This window comes from Lepidochelys kempii, chromosome 17 (genome assembly GCF_965140285.1).
Source record: "Lepidochelys kempii isolate rLepKem1 chromosome 17, rLepKem1.hap1, whole genome shotgun sequence".
Classification (NCBI taxonomy): Eukaryota; Metazoa; Chordata; order Testudines; family Cheloniidae; genus Lepidochelys; species Lepidochelys kempii.
Window position 1 is genome coordinate 2454132 of NC_136396.1, and position 12881 is coordinate 2467012.

Genomic DNA, 12881 nt, shown 5'->3' on the forward strand with positions numbered 1-12881 from the left:
CCCCACCGAGCCCCAGGGAAAGGGCTCCCCCCTCCAGCTCCCCCCCGAGCCCCCCCAGCCCCAGGGAAAGGGCTCCCCCCTCCAGCTCCCCCCCCGAGCCTCCCCAGCCCCAGGGAAAGGGCTCCCCCACCGAGCCCCAGGGAAAGGGCTCCCCCCTCCAGCTCCCCCCCCGAGCCCCCCCAGCCCCAGGGAAAGGGCTCCCCCCTCCAGCCCTCCCAGCCCCAGGGAAAGGGCTCCCCCACCGAGCCCCAGGGAAAGGGCTCCCCCCTCCAGCTCCCCCACCGAGCCCCAGGGAAAGGGATGCCCTCCCGAACCCCCCCAGCCCTAGGGAAAGGGCTCTCACCCAAGCCCCCAGGAAAGGGATGCTCCCCAGCTCCCCCACCGAGCCCCAGGGAAAGGGCTGCCCCCCAACTCTGCCCTCCAGCCCCAGGGAAAGCGCTGTCCCCCAAACTCTCCCCAAGCCCCAGGGAAAGGGTTGACCCCCAGTGATCCCTCCCTGCAGCCCTAAGCAGAGGCACAGTGGGACGCCCCCCTTCTGGCGGGCAGTGCCCAGCAGCTATGGGGTGTAGGGGGACACGCTCCTGTCGGGGGGGGGGGGGCTCAGGAGGACGGAAGGGGGTGGTCCTTTGGAACCGGAAGGCCCCTGCCTGGCTGGGTCCGCTCAGAGGGTTTGGGTGTCACCCAAACAATCCACTGGACAAACCTAAGAACAAATTGCTGGTCCCCCCCACCCCCGCTTGTCTGAGTGGGGCCAGCCATGGGGGGAGGGGGCAGTGAAATCGTTATAAGAGCCAGCAGATGGGCTGTGGCTTGTGGGCTACAGCCCCGGCGTTGACTGGCGGGACCCCCACTGACAGCTGGAGCTCATGGGGCGGGAGGCTGGATGGGCAGACGGGTGGCAGCAAGCTCTCAGCTCGGCCCCAGAGCAGACAGCCACGAGGGGCCAACACACCAGACCGTAACGACTTTCCCCTCCCCCCTCCATCACGCCAAGGGAAATGGAGGCACAGGGAGCAGGGGAGTGTGACAGGGTCACGGGGGAGCCAGGGGCTGGCAGGAATAGAGCCCCAGAGCCCCACCTCCCCATCTCTGCTCCAACCACCAGGGATGCCACTCGTGTGGGCACATGACCCGAGTTGCATCCCCTGCTGGCTCCAGCAAGCTGAGCACCCAGAGGGGAAGGGGCAGCATCGGGGGCCTGCACCACCAGCCAAGCAGGATCTTGACCCTGCAGGGATGCGTCCCAAGCCCCAGTGGGGGGAAGAGGGGATTGCTGTGGGAGCAGAGGGCGGGGATATGGGGAGCAGCCACACACCCCTTCCCCGAGCAGCGTTGGGGTCACCGCAGCAGCTACAAAGAAGGACGGTTGCTGGTTGCAGCAGCTCCTCACAGGGAGGGGTGGAGAACACAGCCCAGCTCTGGCTGGCTGTCAACACCTGTGATGGGCCAACTCACCCATGGGTCCCACCCCAGCAGCCAAGCCCCCCACGAGGCACTGGAGAAAGTGCAAACCCTCCCAGCCAGCCCACAGCCCAAGCATGGCCTGTGACACCCCAGCAGGGCAGCTCCTAGAGCCCCCGAGGCTGGCGACTCTCAGGCCCTGACAGACAAGGCCAAGGTGTGGGGAGCAAGTGGAGGCTCAGAGCAGAGCCAGGAGAGAACCCAGGTGTCCTGCTCCCAGGGCCTCTCCCTGGCAGTGCTGCCCTGCACGGGGCTGGGCACTGGTGGGGGATAAGCCAGGGCTCAAAACCTGCCGGGAAGCACTACTCCAGGTCAGAGGGGCCAGGGGGAAGGAACAGGCCCAGGTCCCCTGCTGGGCACAGCACAGCCAGAGCCCTTGGCCAGGGTCCTGGTGCCAAATGGCACCAGCGCAAGGCATTCTGGGAGAGCCCGATGCTACTGGGGCGCTGTCTGCTTGGCTGCAGGCCAGGAGCAAAGCCGCAGGCAGCAGCGTTCCCGGCACGCCAGCAAACCCTCAGCCCGGCAGCCGCCCCGGGGGATTAAGGGGATTGTGGGGCTCAGGCCAGCCAACGAGGGAAGCAATGCCCTGGCTCCGAGAGTGGCAAGAGCCCTACAAGGGCACCGAACACAGCTGCATGAGCATTGGCCGAGCTGCACAGACCCAGACCTTTGGGGACTGGGTGAGTGGGAGCGAGACAGGACGGGCATGCCCCTAAACTCTCCCACTCCCAGCACCTGGCCCGGGCCGGCACTGCTGGTGGAGGGCAGGGTCACCTCAGGAGCTGCGCCAGCCCCCGAGGGATAAGGGCAGAGACCCTGGCCCTCTGCTCAGTAGGGGGCAAGGGGACTATGGCATGGAGGCAGGGCCCAGGCCTGCCCTTTGCTCTCTCTGCTGACCCTGCAGCAGGTGGCTACTGCAGAGGTGCCCCCCAGGCCAGCAGGGACATGAGGGCCCTGGCTGCACAGGAACCGCCCTTCTCCTGTCTCCCACCTGGCTCCCAGATTGTCCGTGCGGACACCTGTGCTCTGAGAAAAGCCTGGTGGCGCCCAGTGCGTGGGCTTCAGCCTCCTCTGGCTCTTGCTGGCCCAGGCAGGCCGCACAGCCGCCAGGGCTGCAGGAGGGCCAGGCCTCATGTCCCAGTGTCAGCACAGCATGGGGGAGGTAGGAACATTCCCCTTATGCCAGCCTGGCATTCAGGGAGCAGGTGAGAGGACAGGGCCATGGGAAAGCCCTGACCACAGCCCCTCTGCCACGGGCACAAGGGAGTGAGTTTGGAGCCAGCTCAGCCCAGCCACCCCCTTCCATCCCACTGCTCTCCTCTGCGCCACCTGTTTGCCAGCCGCTGCAGCAACTCTGGCCCTGGCATTAGCACCGGGTGAGCCAGTGAGAGGGGAGCTGGCCCTAGGGCAGGGGCTCAGGATCTGCCCCAAGGGGGCAGCAGGCAGAAGAGACTATGCTGGGTAAAGGGATTTGCTGAGGAAGCTGGACCATGCAGGGTTGTGGGCAGGGAGCCTGGCTGTGAGGGGCCCAGAGTGGCAGGCTGGCCAGGGGCCAACAGTTTGGGTGGCTGGGGAAGGGGTCTGGCCCTGCAGCTGAGGACCCGGCCCTCACCTGTGGACCCATTGGAAGGAAGCACGGCAGCGGCCAAGGGGAGGGTGAAGGCTGATGCTGGAGGGCAGCCAGTGAGAGGAGGGGCTGATGCCCATTGGGGTGTCGAGGGGTTGTTGGAAACCTTTTTGCCATGCTGGTGATTTAGTTTGGGGCCCAGAGTGAGGATTGGATGCTGCTTTCTAGTGTAGTGGATTTGTTCTGGTGGACGTTACTTTATATTATTGGCCCCGCCACCGTCCTGAGTTTTTCCTTGCTAACATTGGAAGGTTTTCTCCATGGGGCTGGGGTGCCCCCGTCTCCCCCCACAGGCAGAGCCCATCCAAGGCCTGGGCGACTGCACAGCTGCTTGGCCCACTGTGCCTGCCTGGTGCCAAAGGCAGTGACCTGGGAGCAGCCCGCCAGGGAGTTACCCAGCAGCCTAGGGCAGGGAGGGGACGGGAGAGAAGGACCGAGGAACAGCCACTTGGGCAGGAGCCATTCCACGCCTCCTGGGCAGACCTACGCCAAGAGATTTCACAGAGGGCACCAACGAGCCATCAGGCACCTTGGGGCTGCTGCCCTGGGCCAGATGGGAATGGGCTGTTGGGGGGGAGGGGAGGGAGGGAGATCCTTGCTCTGCAGCCACCTGGCTGCGGGGGACACAGGTGCCAAACACAAGGCAGTGGAATCCTCCCAGCTGCCCAGGGTAAAGCTGACAGCAAGGGCCCAAACAGCAGCAGTACCTGGGGGCTAAGGAGGTACCAATGCACCATCCCTCTAAGCTGGCAGCTCACCCCTCTTGCAGCAATGCTGCTTGCCACAGTGCCCCAGCCTTCCTGGGGTGGCAGAGCCCAGGCCAGAGGTACGGGCCTGGGGCATTGCATGAGCCTTGCCCCAAGAGTAAGGCAGGAATTCTGACTGATCTCCCTCCCCAACCCGCTCACCCTTGGTCTCTCTGCCTGCAGCCTGCGCCATCCCGGCTGGAGAGCTCCCGGCCCAAGCAGGCCGGCTTTCCTGGCGTTTCCTTTGTTTCCATGGCAGCACGGGCTGCAATAGCACTGTGTGGCGGAGGCTCCTTGGGGTGGGTAACAGGGACCTGCCTTTGCCCCCTGCCCTGCCGGAGGGACTTGTCCAAAACCAGAAACAGGCTGACACCCAATGCTCGGGGGTGGGAGGAGAAGCTGCTTCCTGCCCTTGCACAGCTCTTGCTCCACATGGGAGCAGTTCTTTCCCAGCAGCATCCTCTCGCCTAGGCCAGCTGGTATCGAGCCCACCGTCCTCACACAGCCCCAGGGGAGGCTGGTCCACGGCGGTGTTCTAGGCCACGTACAGCAGGGAATAGAGCCGGGGCAGCCCCCCGGACACGCTTGGGGGGGGAGGGGGGTCACAGGCTTAGAGGCCAGGCCAGGCGCTTTGGGTTAAGCGAATCCCCACCAACTCCTTTTCTGGAATGTTTTGTGTGGGAGGCTGGTGTGTGTCCTCAGCCCAACAGGGCCGCCATAGTGCAATCAGCCTGTAGGGCACCTGGAGGACAAACATGAGGACAGAGGCCAGTGCCCAGCGACAAAGGGAAGGAGGAAGAAGGGGAAGGTCGCCCACGTGTGATTTGCTGGGGATGCATTTTGCTCTTACAGCTAGAATCCCAGTCCTTCTCCTTGGTATGCAAGTCCAGACCCCACCAGGCCCCTAACACGGGCCCTGCAACACCTCAGTGCTTCTTAAGCCTTTGCGTTTAATAGTTTGGTTTAACCACTGTTCCCTTCAGTTCCCTCCTCTTCCCCTTTGATCCACTAGCCCAGTCGCTGCCTTTGGACAAGCTGCAGAAGCCAGACCCCTCCGTGGGCGGCTCCGAGTGCCAGCCGTACCCCAGCTAACAAGGGAATCCTAACGCGGCTGGATCGATGCCTCATCCCTGCAGGATGGATCAGGAAATCAGGGCAGGAGGAGGCAGTGATCCTTTCTTAATTAAACCCAAAGCATGCAAGATAGCTGCCTTGTGCATTTCCTCTGCCAGGTCCCCAAGCACGCAGCTCAGCCCTGTGCAGATCTCACCCCTCCCTGACGTGCAGCTGGCTGCCAGGCTAGCAGCGCTGCCCAGAGCTCCCCGGGAAGGAAAGGAACTCACCCGGCTGCAGGAGAAATGTGCATGTCGTGATAGCCAGGGCAACCTGGCCATTTCCGTGACAAGCTCTCCAGCGCAGCTTGGGGGATGTTAGTTCGGTGTTGGATTGAGAGGAGCGTGCCACGGACTGAAATCACCATCCCTGCCAACTGCTTCTTGGGCGCCTCCCATCTCAGCAGGGACCAGGCCTACCCCTGCTTAGCTCTGAGCCCTGCTAGGGGTGTCAGCTGCAAAGCAATGCAGTGAGGGACAGGAGTTTGGCTGGAACAGTTCCTGTGCTGACTTCTCTAGGGCACCTCCCCCCTAGGCCTAGGTAAGGGCAGTCAGGACTGACGGCAGAGGGCCAGGATTCTCCTCCTTGGTGCATGGGTTACACCCAAGGATTTCCCAGGTGGTGGTGAGGGGAGATGGGGGTAAGGGCATGTTTCAAAAGCACTTCACACTGGCCTGCCCCTGCTCCCAGGACTCCTGCCAGTCACAGCCGGTCAAGGTGCTACAGACCCCCCACCCGCAGCTCGACCATGCTCTCATGGGGCCACGTGATCTTTTGCACTTCCCCACAGCAGAGGGCAAGGAACCCATGGAGCAAGCTGCCAAGGGAAGTGGCGGAGCCCCGTCTCTTGCTGTCTCCACATCAAGACAGGATGCCCTCTCCTGAGAGATCTGCTTTAGCCAGTGCAGGTCACATGAGCTCAACACAGGAGAAACCGGATGAAATTCCACAGCCTGTGTTAGCTGGGAGGTGAGATTAACACGGGCCGTCACGTAACAGAGGCCAGCCTGCCAGTGCCTGGCTAACAGCACCCTGCTCATGCTCACCACCCCTGCCCACCCTGTGAGCAAGATGGCTCATGTTTAAGTCCCATGAATCCCCACGGTACCAGCCCCCCCCCGGAAACTGAGGCACCCACACATGCTTCATCCTGAAAATAAAAATTTATTCAGTAACAAGAACATTGAATCTGCACGTCCGTGCAAGAGTTCACATTTCCAAACAGCCAAGCACGTGGGTACAAGTCTGGGACCAGGGGAACATCCCAGTGGCGGTGGAAGATCAGGGGAGGGTACAAGACGAAGCGCTGTCCCCCACACCCCAAAGTCCAGAACTCTGTTTCCAGCTGTCTCCGAGCACCTTCCTGGGGCCCCTGCAGGGGAGTCAGCCTGGCTGTGAATTCTGGAGCAAGAATGGTTCCTACAAACCCATGCACATAAGTCACATTTGTAGGAAAAAAAACAACCAAAAGGCACCGGCACCTGCATCAGTGCCAACCAAGGATCTGGCTGTGCATGGGCTGAGCCCCTTGCTGCCATCCGAAGGCAAACTTGGCTGCTCTAGCCTCCACCCCAGCACCAGCCTCCCAGCTGCAAGAGAGGTAAAGCCTCGGCACCCTTCCTGTCTCCTGCACCAGCCAGGCTCCTGCAGGTTCTCCTTCAGGAAAGGGATGTGGCATTCTTTGAGCTGGGTCACCCCACATCTTGGGAGCATGTCACTCACTATAAGGGGTAGCGTCACGCACCCCCCTCCCAGAGAGGCTGCGCAATGTAAGGAACCTGAAACTGTACGCTGAGGCGTTGTTCCTGCCCCCTGGGCACGTGCATGGGGGGGGTCAGATTCCCTGGCACAGCCTGACGGGCGGGGCTCAGGCTCTAGACAAGCGTGTACCAGCTTAAAACCCACATCCTGATCTCGGCTGTAGTCTGGAAGGAAGCCTGAGGTGTCCCAGGAACACAGAGCTAAATCCCACCCTGCTGAGAACCAGAACCAGGGCCAACCTCAGCACTCGGATGAATGCCTGGAATATGCCAACACGACTGAGCAGAAGGGGATTTTTTTTTCTTTTTTACACGTTTTCTTGAGTGGCTCAAAGAAAGCTATGCATCAATGAGTGCAATAGACCCGTTCACTTTTCACACACGTGCACACACGATCCAGGAGGACTGAACACCAGGGCACCCTCCATGCAAGGCTCGCCTGGCTGGAGCTCAGGGGCAGACGGAATGGCTGAGATATTGTCCAGAAATCAGGGGCACACTGTAAACAACTTATCCTCCAAGAGCTTTGCAAGAGATCAGCGGAACGGCTGCTTTGTAGAGAAATGCCCATCATTGTTTATTAAACATTTTGATCACAACCCCGCTCATCAGTTACGCTGCTCAGCGATGGGGGACTGGAAATGCTGCGTCCCCTCAGCCAGGAAGGCACCTGCTCTGCCCCGACCTTTGTTAGTTCCCAGACAGATCACCTGGGGTATCTTGGCCAGGCCAAGCTGTAACCAAGACAGGCTCCCAGCTCCCATCCTCCAGCCAGAGGCCACCAGTGGGCGGAGAAGCCACTACTCAGTCAGGCTGCGCTGGGCTAGAGTGATGGGTGGGTGGATTCTGGCCTAGCATCCCGGTGCTGTGAACAGGCTGCCGGCTCACGTGGCCCAGCCAGAATAGCCGGGCCCGCGCTTGAGCCATGGGTGCCCAGCACCCCAACAGACCACGGGGAAGGGGCAGGTGCCAGCTCTGTGAAGAAGCCGAGCCCTGCGGCAAGATTCTCTTCAAATGCCCCATTCCCTCCTCCCGCGGGGACGCTTCCTGCAAGCCAACTGCTGGTTTGTTGGCAGGCTGTGTGCTTGCGCTGGCAAATGCAGCTCTGTACGTTTGCCATCCGGCCCTGGGCTGTGTAGAGTGCAAACAGGGCATTTCCCACGGTCGTCCTCACAGAGCAGCCACAGACCCTTCCCAGTGCTCCACGGCACATGGCCTGCATGGGCCGGCGTTTCAGCCACAGCCCCTTGGAAGTTCTGGGCTCCTCTCGGCCACCTGCTTCAACAGGACAATCGCTGCTGCTACGATGCAAAGAACTCTGCGCAGACCCTGGTGCTGCAGGACTGGCCCTGCTGCCAGGCGCAAGTCCTGGCAGGACCCAACTGAGCTCTGCTCTCGGCGGCTGCAGCTCTCCATGAGTCATGGTCACTGCACATTTCACATCACCCTCAAAACTAGTGTGCGCACAGCACCTTCGATCCCATAACGGTGCCTGGGCAGGGCTCAGCCCCCCCTGCGACGAGCGGCTGCTAAGAACACCCAGTGGTTTTGCTAGTTACTTCGGTTCTGGCAGGATGCGTAGCCAGCGAGGTTAACAGAATGCCATACCCCACCAACAGCCCCCTGGAGGCACCGCCAGGACTGCAGGACAGCGAGTCAGTCCTGTCGCTCTTCTACGAAGAGCAAACTAGTTGTAATTTGCTAGAGGGAACATTTGTGAAATGCGCTGCTATGCCCCACTGGAAACCAGCCGCCAAGGGTCAGCTCAGCCCTGCCCTGTGCTCACACTCTAGCAAAACCGGCTGAACCTCAGAATTGGCTCTGAAATACAATCCTGCCATTCTGCAGTGGAAGAGGGTAGGTAATGTTCTCCTGCAACAGGGGCTCTTGCAAGACGGACACATCATTTGGCAGAAGCGGGCAACGGGCTCTCACTTGCTGAGAGGGAAGACCGCTTACAAAGGGAAACCCACTCAAGCATTTGTGCAGAGGCCAATGAACACCACTCAGATGGATTCCGGTGGTTTTGTTTTCCAGTTTACAGAATGTCCTTTCAAGAAAACAATGTAAGAAATAACAAAAGTTATCTAGATAAATACTGTATGTACACAATTTAGGGGGAAAAAGGGAACTTTCAGACAAATCATTGCTCCAGGTTAAGTGTTAAGGTGAGAGCAGAAAGAGAGGAAACTTCATGTAACAATTAAATCAGCCTTCCCGTTTGAGAGCCAGCTGAGTGTGTACGTGAGTGTGGGGAGAATACCTCAGGGAGCACTAGGAAAAGAACAGCCCTGGGTGGGGGAGAGAATGGTGAACAGATGATATGGCCATTAATGCAGAAGGCCCACAGCAGTATTCAAGTAACGAAAGGGTTAAAACCCTACAGAATTGTTTGTTTTAAAAGAACACACGTCAGTTCCCCCGCTCCCCCACATTGCTGCTGTTAAAACGGGTTCTTTTAGATTATGAAATTCAAATGAATTTGGCGGCCCCAGGGTCGGAGCAAAGAAGAGGCTGGCTCTGGGAGGGATTGCTGTTTGAAGTCTCTAACCACACTGGTCACGATCAAGACACCTTGTACATTTTGGGGTTTTTTTGTTTGTTTGTTTGTTTTTAATCACATTGGAGCCACTCCCTGGAAACAAACCATGCAATTTGGGGCAAGTTTGTGTTCCAAAGTTGGAGCCATAGCGAGAGACTGAAAAGTGCAGCCCAGCCATCAGCTGCCTTTGGGCTGCAGGAACAAGCCAACCAGACGGGTTTGCGCTGAGGCAGCTTCAGAAGCAATTTGTCACTGTTGGGGAGTTCTAGTTAGCTTGAAGTGGATCAAAAAAAGCCACAAACAGAGCTTGGCACAACCTTCATATTTACACCAGCTGCCACAGCTAGCACCAATTTGTGTGTGTGTGTGTGTGTGTGTGTTCGTTCAAGTTATTTGTGACTTGGTTCCAATCTAATCTAACCCTCAAGATTTCACCACAGAGAGATGAGCCAACTGCCAACAGCAATTGTCACTTACGAAAGGTGTTCTTTGAAAACAAAGAATATTTGAGGTTATTTGAGTTAAAAATAATTAAAAAAAATAACAAATGGTCTTGCAGTCAGCGTCCCACACAAAAATACAACCCAAATCTACATGCGCCAGGAACAGTAAAATGACAAAATATATAAAATTAACGAATAAAGTGCATGTTCCTTACATATTACACCTGCCCCTTGTATGAACATCAGAGGTTTTGTTTAAAAAGAAGTCCCAGCTGAGGGCTTAGGATCACATGGTATTATAGAACGAATTGCTTGTCCGCTTTTTGTCGTTCGCCTTTTTTAGTCTCCTCAGAGGGTGAGTTCTACCGTGTTGATGTCTAGGTGCTACAGCCAGTCTTTGAGCCGGGAGCCAAGAGTCTAGTACCTTCGTCTGTAGCAGCGAAAGACCCTCTTCAGAGCTAGTCAATCTAGGATCTGTGCTGGGACACAAACTCTGCGGAGCTGAGCCGAACTCTTTGGCATACTGCACTGGCGGCCTCTCCACTGGCTGGCTCTGGGCAATGCACTCAGTTGTTTTAAGCTGCTCTACAAAATGCTCGGTGGGCTTTGGATCCTGGCGAATACGGGGAGAGGAGGCACAAGGCTTTTCCGGTAGGCCTTCCAAGCCATGCTCTGGCAATGCCCCACGCTTGCCTTGGCCAGTCCTGGGGGAGGCGGGCAGCAAGTCAGACCGGGTCAGGCCGGCATGGGAAGAGGCTGACTCCCTTTCGGATAAGTCATCTTGAGAGAGTTCCAGGCAGCCCAGCTTGGCTAAAGATGCCGAGCGTTTCATCTGGGACGGCGTGGTAAGCCCTGCTTGCCGTACCTGGGCCTCAAGTTCCTTCGCACGCTGCTTCACTGAGCCGGGAGTCTCACTCATGTCTTTGATGCTGGGGCTGCTGGAGCTGTGGGGGAGGCCGCAGGGGGGGAAAGAGATGCCCATGGCGTCAGTGTGGTTACTGAGGAAATCTAAGTCCTCGTTGCTCAGCTCCATGAAGGCACCATCACTCGCCCCGCACAGGACATGCCCGTTCCTTGAGAGGCTGCTCGGTGCCGCTGGCTCATCGTCCGTGCTCGTGCTGTGCTCCATAACGCCCTCCAGATGAACTACGCGTTGGTGAGAAAGGTAATCGAGGCCTGCTAAAGGCGAGTGTGCCACCTGGCCAACGAACGAAGAGGTATCCAGGTTAATCAGTGCTGCTCCGTACTCTTCCTCGGGACTGCCCAAGGTGAAGGTGGCCCGCCCGAGCTCCTTGTGCTCTAGTACTGAAGGGTTAAGCAAAGGCAGAGCATCTGGATGTATAGGTGCCATCTCAGTGCACACCGAAGGGTTCAGGTTTTCATCTACTGGAAGTAACACCGCTGCGTTCTCCAGCACGCCCTGCTCACAGCTGCTGTCACGCTCATGGAGATCAGGTGGCGTGCCCACGTGGGAGTACTCGATAATTTCTAGTCTCCTGGGGAGGTGACCAGGAAGGGCTGGCTCCCCGGAGCCATCCAATGACACCACTGTCCTGCGCACATCCTGCTTGGCACCAGGCTCTGCCAGCAGAGACTCCTGAGCAGGCTGCACAGGGCGAGGAGTGAGTGGTGGCGACAGGTGCGTGTCAGCCGGCGGTTCAGGGCCATGAGGCAGTGCACCCTCGGCTGTTGGGCTCTTGTCACTCTCGTTCTCTCTACGGGCAGGATCCAGCTCCCAGGACAGTTCCTCGGTTTTTCCCTTTGGTGCAAGCTCGGCAGCTGCAGAATCATTCTTGGAATTCTTCCGAGTAGGTAGCAAGCACGTGGGGGGAACGTGCTGGTGCTCTTGCTCCTGTCTCAAGCGCTCCTCGAATTCCAAGGTGGCACGTTTAACAGACCCCGGACACCACTTCGACCCAGGGTTCAGACCCTGCACTCGAGGCTCCTGCTGGTCTTCTGCGGGATCGCTTTCTTCCACATCCGACACACAGGTAGGTGGCTGGAAGGTTGGAGCATCTTCCTGGTCTGGTTTTGGAAGGTCTTTTGCTGTTTCCTGCTGTGCCATGCAAGCTCCTTTGCTCTGTTCAGCCTTGCCAGGGTTATTTTCAGATGCCCAGAGCACCTCTACAGGCAACTCATGGGCTGTATTCCTCTTTGGTGCTTGGGCATGGTTGGCTGAGCCCTCCATCTTCTGCTGGCACGGTCCTACGCTCTGGTTGATGGATTCAATTTCAGTTATGATTTCTTTCACAGAGATTGCATTTTCCGAGTGGGATCTTGTGAGAGGGCCCATGATGGTCAGTTCGGAGATGTCCTGGAAACACAGAGAGACTTATTACAAAATGCAGGCAGCCTTGCCAACAACACACCTGCAGTCAAACAGCCTGAACTGCAGTGAACACACATACAAGAAAAAGAAAAAGCCCCCGGTGCTAATGCAGAGTAGTGGGCACCAAGATCTCACTCCAAGCAGAAACGATTGGGGTGCTCACGACTGGAGCGCTCACGACTGGAGCTGTTCCAGAGGCGCTCAGGTCTCAATAAAACTTTCCAGCCAGGATTTGCCACTAGCCTAAGGCATTTAGATACCAAACTAGCTGAAATGCCAGGAGATTTAGGCACCCAACTTCCATGTGCTTATTACTTAACACATGTTTGAAGGCAAAACTCAGGTCATTTAAAAAGAAAATAAGGATAAGAGTGAGAGTTCTCACCCTGTACAGAACAGGAATGAAGATGACGATGGATTGCTTCAAATCCAGCCGCCAGGATATGTATGCTAAAGGCCCTTGTTGGAGTCTAAACGTTCCACAATTTCCATTGGAGAGTAGCTCGGGATGCTAGAGCAGAGACAGAGCTACCAGTACGCTGTCAATTGTGCCTTGCGGGTACCGGACTGAAATAGGAGGCAGAACCAAAGAGGCTCAGACCAATATGGAAAGGAGGCAACCAGTGCTGTACTAACCAGAAGAGAAAACTATTTAAGTAAAACCATTTCCCAGGAAAAAGCAGGTCTCGGACTAACCTAGATCACAGTTAGAACTGCCAGCGGGGTCTGACTGGAGAGAGAACTAGGGCTGGTTTCCAGGACCTGCTTTCACTTAGCCCAGCAGAGAAAGGGAGCAGGAATTCAGAATGTTGGGAGTTAAACTACGCCAGCCACATGTCTCCTGGGGTGCACCACCGAGC

The 12881-nt window shown here is 57.8% G+C and overlaps 1 protein-coding gene across 3 annotated transcripts in view; it reads right to left on the reverse strand.

The window, feature by feature from the left end:
• Positions 1 to 6091: 6091 nt before the first annotated feature.
• SSH2 (slingshot protein phosphatase 2) overlaps positions 6092 to 12881 on the reverse strand; it is a 134362-nt gene continuing 127572 nt past the window's right edge. For all 3 annotated transcript variants that reach the window (XM_073315846.2, XM_073315845.2, XM_073315847.2), the window contains one exon: positions 6092 to 12006. In XM_073315846.2, the coding sequence (XP_073171947.1) occupies positions 9979 to 12006 (2028 nt within the window). In that variant the 3' untranslated portion in view covers positions 6092 to 9978. The remainder of the gene's footprint in view (positions 12007 to 12881) is intronic.